At 52.9% G+C, this 16749-nt stretch overlaps 1 protein-coding gene across 2 annotated transcripts in view; it reads right to left on the bottom strand.

Moving 5' to 3' along the window:
- Window positions 1-12293, bottom strand: part of SEPT9 (septin 9) — a 174943-nt gene extending 162650 nt beyond the window's left edge. For both annotated transcript variants that reach the window (XM_023510971.1, XM_023510970.1), the window contains exon 1: window positions 12238-12293. In XM_023510971.1, coding sequence (XP_023366739.1) covers window positions 12238-12256 — 19 coding nt within the window. In that variant the 5' untranslated portion in view covers window positions 12257-12293. The remainder of the gene's footprint in view (window positions 1-12237) is intronic.
- Between the last annotated feature and the right edge of the window lie 4456 nt (window positions 12294-16749).

Consider the following 16749-nt stretch of genomic DNA (forward strand, 5'->3'; position numbering starts at 1 on the left):
CTGTAGTCCTAGCTACTTGGGAGGCCGAGGCAAGAGAATCGCTTAAGCCCAAGAGTTTGAGGTTGCTGTGAGCTGCGATGTCACAGCACTCTACTGGGACAATAAAAGTGACATTCTGTCTCCAAAAAAAAATTATTTAAGCATAAGTGTATCCCAAATGTTTTGTGGGATATACCTATACTAAAAATTAATCCTTGTTAATTTGAAATTCAAATTTAATTCATCATCCAAAGAGGCAATGGGGTCGTGGATCGGCAGAAGAGCAGAGAGATGGCTTTTACTCTCAGCTGACCAGACCCGGCACTTTAGCAGCCTCAGATCTCCAGAGGTCTACCATCTGTTCAAGTGACCAAGAAGGGAGATAAAAGGCCTGAGGTCTCAAGCCCTTGGACAGGTCAGCCCTGCCCTCCAGACTCATTTGTGACTGGCCAAAAAGAATCACAAAAAGTCAGAGGTACTAACAGCTGGGAGCCTGCTGTGGACAATGCTCCCTCCAAGAAGCCTCAGGACAACGCCAGGAGCTGGGTGGATCTCGAAGAAGTGGAGCAGCCTTTAAAGCCAGCCTGTTAGATTCCATATGGCCCCCAAAGCACCCAAACAGAGAGGCCAGGGAAGTAATGAGAAGCAGAAAGGGCAGGGTGTGAGCCACCATGAGACACGGTCAGAGGAAGGGACACTATCTCCATGTGCCCAAGACTAGCACCTCCCTGGGGACGCCCAGGCCCCTGGAGCCCCATCCACACCCCTGGGTGAGGATCTCTGTTCTCCTACAGGAAAGACAGCCTGAGTGTGGGGCAGTGAGAGAACCAAGAGGAAACTGCCGCATCTCCCTACCACTCTGGCCCGGTGGCTCTGAGCTCTCTGCAGCAGCTGTGGAGGTGGCTCCCCAGGAGATCTGAGTGACCCATGCACCTCAGGGGCATCCAGGGCACCCCCCAACTCCTTTCTGCTGCTGACTCGCTTCCCCAAGTAGACATTTCTGCTGGGATGGGAGAGCCCTGGACCACAGATAAACGCTCCAGCCCACTGGGCAGCTGGAGGTCTGTAGTCATTGACCTCTACCAGGCCCTGTGAACCTAGAGAGAGGAAATGGGTCTCCTAGGGAAGCTGCTGACACCTTCACGCTGCTATAAGCGCATAGGCTGCATCTCATTACTCCTGGTTAGAAAGCGGTCACGCAGCAGCAGCAGCAGCGGCCATCTGCTGAAGGCCCAGGATAAGTCACATGCTGCGCTGGCCTCGAGGCTTCCAGAGCACTGCATCCTCCCCCTGTTGCAGATAAAGTAACTGAGCTTCAGAGGAAGGATCCTGGATGTGCCTCCCTCCTCCTCCCCTGCTCCACTGCAGCCCTCTGGCCGTTTCTGGGGTGCACCAAGCTTGCTCCTTCCTGTCTTCCCAATCTCAGTTCACCTGGGACCTTCTCTGAGGCCACTGCCCACTCAACCTGGTGGTCACTTTCTATGGCAAGACCCCATCTCTAATCACCACATCTAATTCCTTGCATAGCACTTAGTCCTAGTTGATATTTTCCTTTATTAATTGATGGATGGATTGATTTTCTGTTTCCTTCTACCGAATGTAAGTGCCAAGAGAGAAGAGCCCTATCTGTTCACTGCTGGGTCTGGTGCTCATCACGGCCCCTGGCACACAGCAGGTGCTCTATGCACTGCACCCACGATCCTGCTCAGATGCCGTGACAGGCTAACCTTATTCGTCAGCTGGACTGAACCGATGCATTCCTAGACGGCTGGTAAAACATCGTTTCCGGGTGACTGCGAGGATGTTTCCAGAAGGGACTGACAAATCGGTGGGTCAGGTGGAGAAGGTCCACCCTTGGTGTGGGTGTGCACCAACAAAACAGCAAATTCTCACTCTCCTCCTCCTTCCCCTTTCACCACCTCCTGGAGCTGGAATATGCTCTTTTCCTGCCCCTGGGTTCCAGGCCTTACACCAACAGCCCCCAGTTCTCAGTCCTTTGGCTTCTAAGTGAGAGTTACACCACCAGCCTCCCCATTTCCTAAGATCCAGCTTGAGCCTCACTGCTAGCTAAGTCTCCAACTTGCAGATGGCCTGTCATGGGACCTCTCAGCCTCCTCAGTTGCATGAGCCGAATCCCCTAATGAATCTTATCCATCCATCCATCTGCCTACCCACCTATCTAGCCATCCATCTGTCTGTCTATCCACCTATCTATCCATCTACCCAGCTATCTAGCCAAACATCTATCTACCCATCTACCTACCCACCTATCTATCCATCCATCTATCCATCCATCCATCCACCCATCCATTCATCATCTAGCTATCCACCTATTCATCCATCCATCTATCCATTCATCATCTAGCCATCTACCTATCCATTTATCTATCCATCTGTCTATCTATTGCTTGATTGATCTATCCATCCATCCATTTATCCAGCCTTCCATTGTTCTACACATTTTTACATCCATCTATCCATCCATCCTTCCATCCATCCATCTATCTGTATGCTATTGCTTTGTCTCTCTGGAGAAGCCTGACTAACACAAATGGTATCTTAGCTCAGGCTGCCATGACACAGTACTATGGACTGAGTGGCTTAAACAACAGAAATTTATTTTCTCATAGTTCAGAGGCCAAAGTCCAAGATCCACGTGCTGTCAGAGTTGGCTTCTGGCCAGGCCTCCCTCAGCTTGTAGATGGTCCCACCTCTTTGCTGTGACTTCACGTGGCTTTTCCTCTGTACTCAAGCAAGGGGGGAGGAGAGATCTCTGACGCTGCCTCACATACAACTGTAAATGCCCCAGACCCTTCTGTTTCTTTCTTGGTGAGAATCACAGAAATTAGGACTTACTAGAATTCTAGGGTTTGTAGGACAAAAATTTGTAGCAACAGCACCAACTCTGTGCTAACTTTCACTTTTTTAATGCATCTCAATTATCAAAAATAAAAAATAAATTTTGATCAGCTACAAAGAGTCATTTTTTCTATTCTCTCAATAGAAAATGATATTACACAGTCGTCACATAAAGAAGTAATGCCCCCCAAAAGAAAAAGGAAAAATATTACATCGGAGATAATGACAGTAGTCTATTGATACTTTCATGGATTTTGTGATGGTTATGACATTTAACAACTGTTTTGTTTTGTTTTGTTTTTTGAGACAGAGTCTCACTATGGTGCCCCAGGTAGAGTGCTGTGAAGTCACAGCATATGGCACACAACCTCCAACTCCTGGGCTCAAATGATCCTCTTGCCTCAGCCTCCCGAGTAGCTGAGACTACAGGCGCCTGCCACAACACCCAGCTAGTATTTTAGAGATGGGGTCTTGCTCTTGCTCAGGCTGGTCTCAAACTCCTAACCTCCAGCAAGCCACCTGTCTTGGCCTCCCAGAGTACTAGGATTATAGGCATGAGCCACCGCACCCAGCCCTGAACAACTGTTTAAAGTTTATAATTTGTTATTATTTTTTTTCTCATTGTAAGTGAATAGTCACGTCCATCCCTTTAAAGGTTGTAGAAGCCCCACATGGGCTTGCTCTGGTTGCCTGTCTGTTCCCCACCTGGCCCCTCCCCTGTTCTATCATCTGTACAACAAATTCCCTGCATTTAAGTCCTTCTCTTCTATGTATCCAAGTGGCTTCTGTTTCCTGGTTAGACCCTGTCACACAGGTGTGGACAAACTACATACATGAAAAAGACAAGCAGGTTAGCAGGCAGGGCCAGGGGACCAAGGGGGAGTGCAGGGGACGTGGACGGCGACTAGCAGGCAGAGTGCTGCGGACAACAGGAGGAGGAACAGAGAGCCTGGGAAAGTCTGACCAGCGTCCATCCTTTCTGCCCAATGGACACCAAGTCACCAGAGAGGCGACACATCTCACTCCACCTTTCTCAGGCCATCAAATTATAACTCAGGGATGTAGCATAGAGAGATGGGGCTGTGGGGCTGATGGGTGGAGGGGCCCTGAGGAAGACTGCCTGGAACGACAGGAGGACGCCCGCCCCGAGGTGAGAGGAAAGAAATGGGAACTGCAGAGGGCAGGTGGTCAGTAGTGCCTGAGGGTTCCAGAAGAAATTTCTGCATAAGTAACAAGCCAGCAGGGTGACTGATCATGACCAATTACTGAGGCATGATTCAGGCTGGCCCAGGAAGCAAAGAGATGACTCCTGGGGTCCAGACGCAAGTCACAGGGCCAAGGAAGTGACGGGGAAAGGGGAGGCTGCCTGGGGCCCCCAGCATTAAATACCAGTCACAAAAAGGACCCAAAAACTATGGCAAGGAGATGACCTTACAAACCAGCAAGCCCTGGGACTTGTCAGAGACGCGACAGACAGGACCAATGGCAATTCTTTTCATGAAGCCTCTTTGTAAGACACCGTGGTAAGAACGCTTGGTAGGTATTTGGCGGCAATCCCAGGAATGACAGAAAAGAAACTCATCTTGGGCAATATTCTCTTAAATTAAATGCCTAGAGAAATTTGTGTGAAAGAGAAGTCATTACTACAGCTGGTTCCCAAAGACAGAGAAAAATAACCAGAAAGCAAGTGGGCAGAAGAAGTGATTTTAAGAAAACGAGTTCTGGGGTTGACGCTAGCGTCCGACCAGCCCACAGCCCTCAGCTAATGTCACAGCTTTACTCTGGACAGCATGCCTGCAGAGTCACAGGCCGCACCTGCACCCAGGAATGAGGTCCATCTTGGCAGATGGTGAGAGGATGGTTCTGTAAATTACGGAGCACTCACACAGAAAGCCACTGTAGCAGTAATTACGAAATACATGCCTGGATTCAGATTTCAAGTGAAAAGAACAGAACTGAACATTCATAATTAAACCAAATAATGTTCCTTGTACCTGTGTAGACAAGCACTTAAGGGAACACAAAAAGAGATGCTACAACAGGTGGGAGTGCTGAATTTTTCCTTTCAATTGCTCATTCGCCTTTTTTGCCAATAAGTTTTACACAAAATTGACAACAGCAACAATAAAAACAGCAAAAGGGAAAGAATAGATACATAGTATAGTTTAGAAAGCTTTCCTTAAAAAGAAAAAAAGGTGTAATGCAAAGGCCCAGCAGTTAAAGTGTTAACTTCCAGCTACCAGGAAGGCTCTGCCATCCAGAATGACTCATGTGCCCATAGCAGAAGTTTGCCACACCTTGGGCCCCTAAAGCTGGGAGCCAGCATGATGTCAACACTGGTAAGAAATCCACCACCTCTCCCATCACCCTGCGATGCGGCCATTGCGTGCCCTTGGCTGTAGTTCCCCTGCCAAGTGTCTACACCACCGGGTCACCTCGGAGCACTAACCTACCATCCACAATCCATGTTTGACTCTTGTGGCTACAGAGCCAAAGTCAGGTATTTATTAGTGTGTTTTGCAAACGACCCTCCAAATCTCTCTGGATTGAGTTAGCAAAGCCCTTAACAGATAACAGGGGTTGGATTTAACCCACTTCCAAGTGGCTTGGGTTACGCGGGCATTATTCCCCTGCTGGGATCTGATTCTGGATGGAAACAGGAGCCACAGTTATGGGAAGGCCATGAACGGATGCCCCGGATATGGGATCAGATTGATCCCCAGCCCAGGGCCCAGAGGCAGCCTGCCCACTCGTCCCACCCAGCTCTTCCTGGTATCGCACCCACCGGGGCCATCTCCAACCAGGGCACAGTCACTGCTGCTCCTGTTCAGCCACTGCCCCTACACGCCCAGCCTGCCGAGGACGAGGGACTTCCTCAGCTGCTGCAGTCTGCCCCGGCTCCTAGGTGCAGTGCTTGGAAGCCCAAACCATCGTGGCCATGGCCCAGGTTTCCCTGCAGGTCACTTAAGTGGCCTGGGAGGAGCCAGAAAGAGGGCAATACCTCCACCTGGCCAGAGACTGAAGCCACTTCCATCATCAGAAAGGCAGCACACCTACCTGGGCGACTGTTTTGAAACCTCAGACAGGGTGGGGAGAGAAGCAGTGAGCAGTCCCATGTCCGAGAGAGGATTTTCTGGCCCTTCCCACCCCTTAACCCAGCAACTCCTGTGGGCACCTGGGAAGCTGGGGCCCATAAACTTGGGCTTTACTGGCTATTCAGGGCTCTGCTCGCCCAGACACAAAGGGCCGCTGGGGGCCTCGAGCCAGCACTGCTCAAAGGGTGACCAGTGACTTGGGCTCCTGCCAGAGAGGGCTGGCAGCCTGGGCCCAGGGGCCACGCTGTGATCTGAAGCTGGGATCATCTTACACTCCCCGCACTGCTCCTGTTTCCTGTCCTGGAGGTTTCTAGGCTGCCGACAGTCACGCTTTGGAGAACCAGGTCAGATCAGGCCGGAACAAAGCTAAGCTGTTGCAGAGCTGCCAAGAGGCCACTGGCAAGCAGCACCCTGGGGACACCACCTCCTCTGCCAGCTTGGCTCCATGTCCCCCTTCACAGGGGCTACAGATGGACCTGGGCCCAGGGTGGGGCCGGGAAATAAGGCCAAGGGAAACTGGGCTGGAAGCAGAGAGTGTCACACTCCACCCTGGAGACCCAAGGCCAAGTCACCCCCCAAAGCTAGTGTCCTGGGTGCAGCCAGAGGGCATAAACACAGCCTGGCACTCAGCAACACCGGACAGACATTTCTCGAATGAATGACCAAATCCACATGGAGAGTTAAAACAGGACAGGCAGCTCCAGGAGACGGGTGCCTCATGGCTTAGCAGGGCACCTCTGGAAAATGGGCACCTCATGGCTCAGCAGGGCAGCTCCAGCAGAGCCAGCCGATGCCTGGCCTCCCAGCACAGCTATCCCACCAGAGGGCCAGGGTAACCAGCCCAGTGGTCACGGGGCACTTCCCTTGCTCTCAGGGAAGCTCAGTGCTCCACAGGCCTGGGTGCACGTGACCCCCAAGGCTGACACTACGGTGGTGCCCTGGCCAGGGCCCTGCACCCCCCTACACAGATTCCCTCTGGTCAGCAACCCCAAAGCACGTGACCTGGCAGCTGCCAGCAGGACCATCTGGCTAAGGTCTCTGCCAGAGACGAGCCATTTGGCACCAGGTGGCTTCAGCCTTGTGCACTGTGCACAAGTCAGGAGGCTTCACCTGGCTCTGGCACCCACTGAGCCCCCACAAACCCCTGGTGATAGCCTAGAGCCGAGACATTTCCAAGGTAATAGCTCTAACAGCAGAGGTACAGGAACCCGGCATGTCACCTCCCTGCCCACCCTGAAAGCTCATACCCTTTCTCTGGAGCCCCCCACAGCACCAAAGCCAGCCAGATCTGCCCAGGAAGTGCTACTCTTTGGCCCCGGCTTGGCCCCCACACTTGTGTGTGCTGAACCTTCCTTATCGCGCACATCTTAAGCAAACTGCAGGGCCCATGCAACACTGCCCACAGGCAAACAGTAGTGCAGAAACCAGAGAGCCTACAGGTCCCATCCATGTGGGGCCATGAGGGCCACCTGGAATGGGCAAGAGGGTCTCAGAGGAGGGCAGCCTGAGAAGGTAAGTGGGGGATCGGACCTTTGCACAGGTCCTCAGATAAGACATACTCTGTAGATACCTGTCTGGGACCTTCAAGCATAGGGTTGTCAGCCCCCACATCCCCCTGGACATAGACTCGAGACAGCTGCTCTTGAAGGACAATCTATTCTATGCGCTACCCTCCCCACCTGACCTGGCTTGTGCTGGGCACATGGAAGCTGCAGTTCTAGGAAGGTGAACTAGTGCACTGTCTCAAATTCAAGGGGATGGCCAGGTGCACTGCCCTCAGCTGTCAGAGCCCCTTTGGGCCGTCTGGGGCAATGTGACCTGCAAGAGCCTGCAGTCTGGGGTGAGGGGCCCAGGCCCCAGCATGCCTCCCTCACGCCCACAAGAGGCCGCAGAGAGGGCTGGCCCAGGACTCAGGCTCAGCCAGCTCACTCATGACTGGGGGGCTGCAGGAGGGGTCCCTGGGTTGGACAGAGCCACAGACTAACTAGCACAAGGTGGCTTTCTCTCTCCAGCAAAGGTCCCCTGAATGTGCCAGAGCAAACAAGCCAGGACATGAGGAGACAAGAGATGGCAAATAGGCGCACAGACAGGGTGGGGGGCCGGGTAGAGAAGAGGAAGAAGCCCGCGTTCGTGCCCTTCCCACACTCCCATCACCCGGGGTTAGCTGATGGGGAAGTATTCTCTGGGGGTGCAATTCCCCACCCTTCCCGTAATTCAGCTCCTGGAGGGCTGGGTGGGGGTGAAACCCACATCCCCTGAGGCTAAACCAAAGCACTTTATCACGTCCCACACTGGAAGTGCTTCCTCTGGGTGCAGCCTCCCTCCCTGCCCACACCTTCGGGGAAGTCACTACAGCCAGAGCTCTTTAACCTTGGCTGCAATCTCCCAAAGGCCACAAGGAACCTCCAGAATAATCCCAAGTGCACTCAAAGATGAAATCTCTGCTCTAAGTCTCCTGCCACCATCACTGAGGATTCCCAAGGGAGCCTGAGACACTTCGAGGCAAGTTCTATGTGACCCAGTGTGCAATGAGAAACCCCAAACTCAGAACCCCAGAGAAGCAGAGGGCTCAGATTACAGGCTCCACAGCGGGGGTGGGGCCAGGGTGGAGGGACTGGGGTACACTCCTGGCCTCCAACCAACAGCAGTAAGGAAAGTGGGTGAAAGCTCAGGGCATGCTAGAGAGGGCAGTGACATTCACCCCCCTTCCTACTGTCAGTGACACTAATGGGCACAACTACAGCTAACAAGTTTCAGAGCAGACCTTTCTGAGTCTTGTTATGCATGAACTCACTTAATCTTCACAGCAACTTAGTGTCCTCACTATTTAGCAAAGGAGAAAATGACACACGTGAGATAAAGTGCTCTGTCTCCACAGTAAGAGGTGATAGCCTGGAACTGAACCCCAGGAGCTGGAGCTTCTGAGCCCAGGAGCAAAGCCACTGGGCCACACTGCCTGTGGATTACTACTGCCTCTGCCCCCCTAGAGGGCTGGGAGAGAGGGGGCATCCGCAAAAGGTAGGGCAGCATCGGAGCCAGCAGGTACAGCCCACCCTCCTGATTCTAATCCAACCCTGCAGCATCTGGGCCTCTGCTTCATTCTTTACCTAGAAAGATACTCCCACTCTGCCTTTTTTATATTTTTTCCTTTTTTCGGTTTTATTTTAGATTAATATGAGAGTACAAACGATAAGGTTACATTGTGTTTGTTAGGTAAAGTCCAAGTTGTAGTTGAGCCCTTCACCCAGGAGGTGTGCTGTATACCCTTCCATTGCACCCATTAGGTGAGTACCCCTGCCTTTCTTAAACAGATGGGCGTCTGGAGTGCAAAAACTATTCCAGGTACCATCGTGGGGCACTATAGCCTCAAACTCCTGGATTCAAGCGATCCTCCTGCCTCAGGCTCTCCAGTAGCTGGTGCTACAGATGTGCTCCACTGCACCTGGCTAAGACCCTTTCTCTTGGCCACTGCTCCAGACTGCTATTCCTCACGCCCTGGCTCAATCTCACCTCCTTCTAAATCCTCCTGCCCTAGGGGTGCTTCTGCAGCACTGGACGCTGTGCTGCCCCAGAGGGAGGGGTGTTAATGATCTGGTGCAGGTGTCCTCAAACACGTGGCCCACCGAGGACATTTATCTAGCCCGCCGGGTGTTTTTGCCGCCACTGCCTGTTCTGCTTAGCAGCCAACTCGTCCCGGGGCCCACAGTCCGGCCCTCCAACAGTCTGAGGGATAGTGAACTGGCCCCTTGTTTAAAAAGTTTGAGGACCCCTGATCTGGTGTCTTGCCTGCATCCCACCTCCCCGCCTCCCCATGAGAATGCAAATTCTCTGTAAGCAAGAACCACACCCTGTCATCATTTTTGTGCCCAACACACAGTGTTCCATGAATGTACACAGATCTGAAGTGCTCGAGATTGCCCCCAAACAGACTTCCAAGTCTTTCTCCTTTTCAGAGGCTCGTGAGTGCTCAAACCAGCTCTACTGAGAACAGCATTATAATCATTCCATTTACTGTCAAGCCCATAAATAGGTCTAGACGCAACAATTCCACCCATTCCAAACTATTCTAGGTGAAAAATAAAAATCTTCCTGGTCGTCCTTGGATTTTCAGACACTAGGGGGATTCTCAGCATCCTTTGCTGCTTTCCTTAATTTCATGGTGCTGATGGCTGGTTAGGGGTCAGACTGACTTCTGCAAGTGCTACTACCCAGAACAGAGCTGGCCCCAGAACGACTCAAGGACACTCAGTGTGGAGACGAGAGGCCACCCCCACTGGGGCCTCCCACCTGACTCCATATAACTGCAACAGAGTGGCCCGGCACACCTGGGACCACTGCCAGGAGGGAGACAAGCTGGAAACGGTCCAAACCCTCCTTTCTCCCCATCCTCAGAGAGGCCCCACCCTTTGGGTAAACAGGAGGAGCCATGGAGGCTGCTTTTACAAGAGCGGGTTCCTACTTACCCCACATACTATACTTCCACCAACTGCAAAAAGTTTTGTCCCTAGTGGAGTGTAGGGTAGGCATGGGAAAGAGGAGTCAGGGGCAAACATGACCATCTCCCTGCCTCCAGACAAGCCTGGACACGGGGACTTCAAGCCTGCAGGGCCCTCTGGCATCTGTGCAGGAAGGTCTCAACAGAAAAGGCCAAGGACCCATGAGGGGAGAGGACCCAATCACTCCCACTGTTCTGACCCACCTGCTGGAGATGAGGTGTAAGGAGCCAAAACACCCCTTGCCCTTGGCTCCTTACACCTCATCTCCAGCAGGCTAGAGGTTCCCCATGGCAGCGATGCCCACAACCATCTCCACCTCATCCCTGGGCAGGCTAGAGGTTCCCCATGGCAGCGATAGCCACAACCATCTCAAATATTTGGAGCATGCTGGGGTGGAAGGGAGCCCCAGGTGCCAAAACCAAATTTATGCCACCTGGAAGACCCCTTCTCCCCCACTGTCACATCAACCCACCAGCTCTGAGGCAGACCTGTGCTCAGAGAGTTTGAAGGGCTACATTTGCAACAAGAGGCTGAAAATGGAAATTCTAAGCTCCTGACCCAGAAGGATATTTTAGGGGAAGTTCTAAATAATCCTCTTGCAGACAAGGTGTTCTTCATTAGTCGTCTGGTTCCTGAATACGGAAGATAAAAAGAAACTGCAAATGTGCCCAAAGGCAGGGGGATGGCCCACAGGACCTCTTCAGCTTCAATTCAGTCCGTGATTCTGTCCTCTTATCAATAGAGATTAATTCAGCCCTTGGATGAAAGATTTATGTCCAAATAAATGAAGGAAAGGAAATAAACAGGTGGGCAGGGCTAGCAGAGGAGGAGACAACGTGTATTATTACTTGAGGGCTGGTGGGCACAAAGGATCCTGCCTGACACCTTTGGGGAAAACTAGAAAGGATAAGAAGGAACGGGAAGAGAAGGTGAGGGGAAGGGAAGGGAGAGGAAAGGAGGGGAGGGAGGAGGGAAGGGAAGGAAGGAGACCCAGGTAACCTTTAACCTGGCCCTATGGCCTCAGCAGAGTTAGAGTTAGGATTAGCCCACGCACGGGTCAGAGGAAGAAACTGTCAAGAAGGGTGCTGAGCACACCCTGAGCGCCCAGGCGGGCCCCTCACCTGCCTAAAGTGGGATCTGCTGGAGTAGAGCTGGGATACCAGCAGCTGAGGGCACCTTGAGATGCAAAAGATGACCCAGACTTTCCAAGCTGGGGCACTACGTGGTGGTCTCATTCTGAGACCTTCGTACTCCCCTGGGTAGAGGAATAACAGGAGTTAATCTGAAGAAAGGCCGCTGGCCTGATCACCCTCCTGGAAGCCTGAACCTGGGGAAACCTCTGCACCCAGCGCCACCCCACCCTGCCACCCACACAGACGTACAGGGACCCAAAGCGCCCTACCCGCGACGGATTCCAGCGACCACGCAAGCAAGGGACAAGGAAGGCGAGGAGGACGGCGCGACCCCCAGAGCAGTCCCTCAGACACCTGGGCGGGCAAGGGCTGAGGGCAGCGGCAGGGGACCCTTAGCTGAAAGCAGCCCAGCCGCGCTAGGATTAGTGGGGTCAGGTGCCGGCTCCCCAGCACTGGCGTCCCGCGGGAGCGACGACTTGGAGCAAAGGAAAAGACTAAGTTCATCGAGGGAGGAGTTAGACGCCGTGCGGGCTTCGTCCCGACCGCGGGGAGGGGGCCGCGTCAACCTAGTCGGGCGCGAACGCCCCGCGCGCCGTCGCCTGTCCCGGGTGTGCCCGCCGCAGGGAGCCGCACGTGCGAGACACCGACCCTCCCCACGCCGGACGCGGCGCCCACCTGAATACGACTTCTTCATGGTGCCACCGCGGCCGCCGCTCCCGGGAGAGTGTGGCGACAGGGCCGCGGGGCGCGGGCTCCCGGGTCGCTAATCCCGGGCGGGGGTGGGAGGGCCGGGGCGGGGAAGAGGGCGGCCCCGCCCCGCCGAGGTGCGCGGGGCGCTTTTCCCTGGGTCCCCCGCGTCCCGGCGATACACCTTGCCGAGCCCGGGGAAGTCTTGGACGCCGGCCGGGGACGGGCCGCCCCGCCGTGCTTCCGCGCAGGGTGGCCCAAGGGTGGGGGTCGCCGCTGTGGCCTCCGAGCACCACCCGCCACACCCCCCTGGAGAGAATGGTTCGCTCCGGGGAGTCCTGGGGCGGGCCCCGCAGGTGAAGGCGGGAGGGCAGCGAACGCCCGGGGCCGCCCCAGGTCGGGCGGGGCGGGCAGAGCCGCGGGGTCGGAGCCGGGGCGCCCGGTGTCTCAGCGGGCGGAGCAACGCGGGGCAGGCCAGCGCCGGACTGGGGCACCTGTCCCGCTGCTCCTCTGGCGGTCATACAGGTGAACTGCAGTGACTCTGCTGATGAATTGGAGCCTCAGTTTCCTCATCTGTAAAAGGGGTGCGCTGGTCCAGATGATAATTTTTGTTCCAACTGGGAGGCCTTGAGCCTCTGCTCTGTGCCATGTAATGGGCAGAAGAGGGGACTGCTCTTTATAGCCAGGTAATGTAGGTAGTGATGAGAGTGTGTGAAACTTGTACAGAGGAATTCTGTCTGCTTGGTGTCTTTAAAGAAATTTTCCGTAATAAAACCGTTTTGTTTTTTTTTTTAAGGTACAGAGGAAAAAGTGATTAATCCTGACTGGAGGGTGGTGTCAGAGTTTTATTGAGGTGAAGTCAAAACAAGGTTTTAAAGAATGAATAGGACTTTGCCAGGTAGCCAAGGTGATGGGGAGGCGGTGGTTCCAGGCAGAGGGAAGGGTGCGGGAGCCTGGAGGCTGGAATATTTCAGTGAGTGCAGAGATGCATGAGGGCGGCTTATCCACCCTCCCTGGTCCAGCAGGCCAGACCCTCAGATGAAGACAGAGTCAGGGAAGCCAGGCAAATCCTGGTAAGGGCCCAGCCCTGCCTTCTGCATATGACCCAAGAAGTGCACAGAAGACTAAAAGTATAATAACACCATTAAAAAGTCCTCCTCCCTCTTCCTCCCCTTTACCTTTCTGAGGGTCCAGGAAGCGTTTTCATTTCCTGCCTGAGCGTGGGAAACATGTTTGCATGAGAAAGGAGGCCTGTGGGTTTGCCCTAACCTGCTCCCCTTCCCAAGTCATCTGTTCAGACTCAGCCCTGCAGAGGGAGTGGCCTGGCCAGGAGCCTTCCCCAGCCCCCAGGAAGAGTTTATTGGACCCGGGTGGACACTGGACTCCAGCTGAGCCAACCTCCTCCTCATGGTAGAGAGGGACTTAGAGACCCAAGAGGCTGAGGGAGGGAAGGAGAGAGTATGAGAGAGGGGAACAGGCAGTGTAGACTAATTGTGAACAACTGTCCTGGTTTCTGGGCTGTCCACACCCTAACAGTAACCCCCACCCTCCCCCATGCCCAGTCACCACTTACCAGCACAGGCAGATTTCTGCTCAGGCCCTGCCCTGGCCTGGCTAGTAAATACGATGACACCTCAGGACGCTAACGCCTGAGCTAGCCTTCGAGCTCCTGCGCAAGAATCTGTCTAACGGGCACACTGCTGGCTTTGTTCGTTTTACTTAGCTCACATCAGGGGCACCCAGGTGCACATCTGTCCTCAGAGGATATTGGTCCAGGGGTCACAGAGGGCCTTAGGGATTCTCTATCTGTGGCTGGTTCCTCTGTAAATGTTCTTTGGGTCACAATTCACATGAAGCCAGGCCCCCGGGACCCAGGGGCGCCTGTGTGGAACTGATGGTGGACATATAACATAAGTATGCCTGGGTCTTGAATACCCAAATCTTCCTTCAGGACGAGAGGAGGGAAGGGGCAGGAAGGAGGCATTCTACATAATGGGCACATTTTAACTGTGTAAGCACAACATTATAATTTTATTATTTTTTTCACAATTCTCTAAAATGTATGGCATGGTCCCCTGCCTTGGTGAGCAGAGTATACCAAACATCACCATCTCTTCTGCAGGGCATCGAAAGTGGTGCCTCTAATAGATCTACACCCTACTGCTCAGCCCCTCCTCAGTCCCCGTCCCAGGCTGCTGTGCTATCCAGTTTTTAAAAATTGTCTTCCTTATCCTCAGTTCCCCCTCCTACTAACTGTGTGGTCTGTGACAGGTCACATGATGTCTCTGAGCCCCAAGTTTCACTCCTCTGAGTGAGGATGACACAGCTCACAGCATGGTGTAATGATCAGGAAGATAACGTGCATGGCACTGCACTCTTGTAACTAAAACATGAAATACGTGGCACTGACTTTGGGTATGGGCACCGGGTGGGAGCCTGATCGGCCTGGGGGAAGTTGGTGAGAGCTTACAGGAAAGTAAAGAAGATGATCTGGTGTGGAAACAACACCTATGGTCCCTGATTCTCAGGAGGCTGAGGCAGGAGGACCACATGGGCCCAAGAGTTCAAATCCAGCCTGGGCAACACAGTGAGACCCCAATCTCAAAAAAGGAAAAAAAAAAGGATAAAGAAAATGCTGGAGGAGAGGAAACTTTTCTTTGGGAGGGGGACAGAGTCTCATGCTATGGCCCTGAGTAAAGTTCCCTGTCATCATGATAATTCACAGGAGCCTCAAACGCTTAGGCTCGAGTGATCCTCCTATCTCAGCCTCCCAAGTAGCTGGGGCTACAGGAACCTGCCACAATGCCTGGCAAGTTTTTCTATTTTTAGTAGAGACAGAGTCTTGCTCTTGCTCAAGCCCTTGAGCTCAAGCAATCCACCCACCTCGGCCTCCCAGACTGCCAGGATTATAGGTGTGAGCCACCACCCCCCACAGAATTCTTATGTGGCAGCAGAAGGCGTAATGAAACTGTTGCCTGATAGCGGTAGCATGTGGAGATGTCAAGTGCATCTAGCAACTTGATGTCTGGCTGATGAGTTTTCCAGGCAGTTGCTGAAGGTGCTTCTGGCTCCTTCTGCCTCAAACAAAATGAAAAAAGAGAGAGAGGAACTGCGAGCAAATGATTCAACTTTCCACTGGAATTAGAGGGAAATGTAAAGTCCAGAACAGTGTTTTCAGCCAGCAAAGCATTCTCCGAGTTAGAAAGGGCCTCAGGACAAAGAAGCCCAGAGGTGACTCTATGGTCGTTTATACAACCTCAGAGCAAAAGAAAATTAAAAGTGCCTCATAACCCTTTCAGACAAAGGCATTCCAAGGACAGAGGACCTGACAGCAGGCTTTGCAGAGCCTCTCCAGAGCCTCTCCCTTAAGGGGCAATTCTAAAACCTCAAGGACCCTTGTCCCCAGCAAGCTCACTTGAAGCTCCCGTAGAAGATTCGTGGTAACAAAAGCCAAACTGAAAAGGCTAAATACTGTATGATTCCAACTACACATTCTGGAAGAGGCAAGAGTACTCAGCGGTTGCCAGGGGCTTGGGGAGAGGGAGGAAGGAGGAGGGAGGGATGGAGTGCCAGGAATTTGGGGGCATGAAGCTATTCTATGTGTTGCTGTAATGGTGGATGTGTGACATTCATTTGTCCAAACCTATATGGTGTACATCACAAAGTAAGCCCTAACATGAACAGTGGAGCTTTGCTAATAATAATATATCGATGTTGGCTCGTGGATTGTAACAGACTAATGCAAGGTGTTAATGAGAGCGGAGAGGGACGGGCTGTTGGGGAAGTCTCTGTCCTCTCCATGTAATTTTTCTACAAGCCCAAAACTGCTCCAAAATAGTCTATTTAAATATTTTTAAAAGAGGTTTTGTGGGTTTTTGTCTAATGGGGTAGATTTTAGATCGACCCAGAGGAAGCTCCCACGTTTTTAAAGAAATTAGTTTCTTCTCTAAACAGAACGAAGACAGGACAAAATGAAAGAAGCTTTTAGGGGAAGGAAGCAGGCTGAGGAGGCTACTCGGTTGCACACTCAGTTTTTTTACTAAAAGGGGAAGCACGACTGAGATGAAGGGGCCACAAGGCACAGAGAACCACCCCCGGCACAAGACAGGAGGAGCCCCCTCCTCACGCACATGCGTCTCCTCCAGGCCAGGACTTGACTTAGATGATTGGATCATGGTAGGCCTCCAGTCTGAGCCCAAACCCACAGTGGCTGAGACTTGGGCAGTCCTGGGATGGGGTAAGTGTACTTCACATGTGGGAGGAATGTGAGCTGCTTTCACCCAAGGATGAGCTATGGCAGAATGGATTTTCCAACGACGGCCACAAGAGGATCCCCCATCCCACCTGCTTCTGCACAAAGTGACTTGAAACTCCTCCTACTGAGAGGATCTCTGTCCCCTCCCTTTGAATCCAGGAGGGCTTGTTTGTAGTAACCAAGAAAAGGAGACAGATGCAACTTCCAAGGCAAAGTCAGCTGCTGCCTTGTTCTCTGGGCCCCTG

This window comes from Otolemur garnettii, unplaced genomic scaffold (genome assembly GCF_000181295.1).
Source record: "Otolemur garnettii isolate 467f Iridium unplaced genomic scaffold, OtoGar3 scaffold00018, whole genome shotgun sequence".
NCBI lineage: Eukaryota > Metazoa > Chordata > Mammalia > Primates > Galagidae > Otolemur > Otolemur garnettii.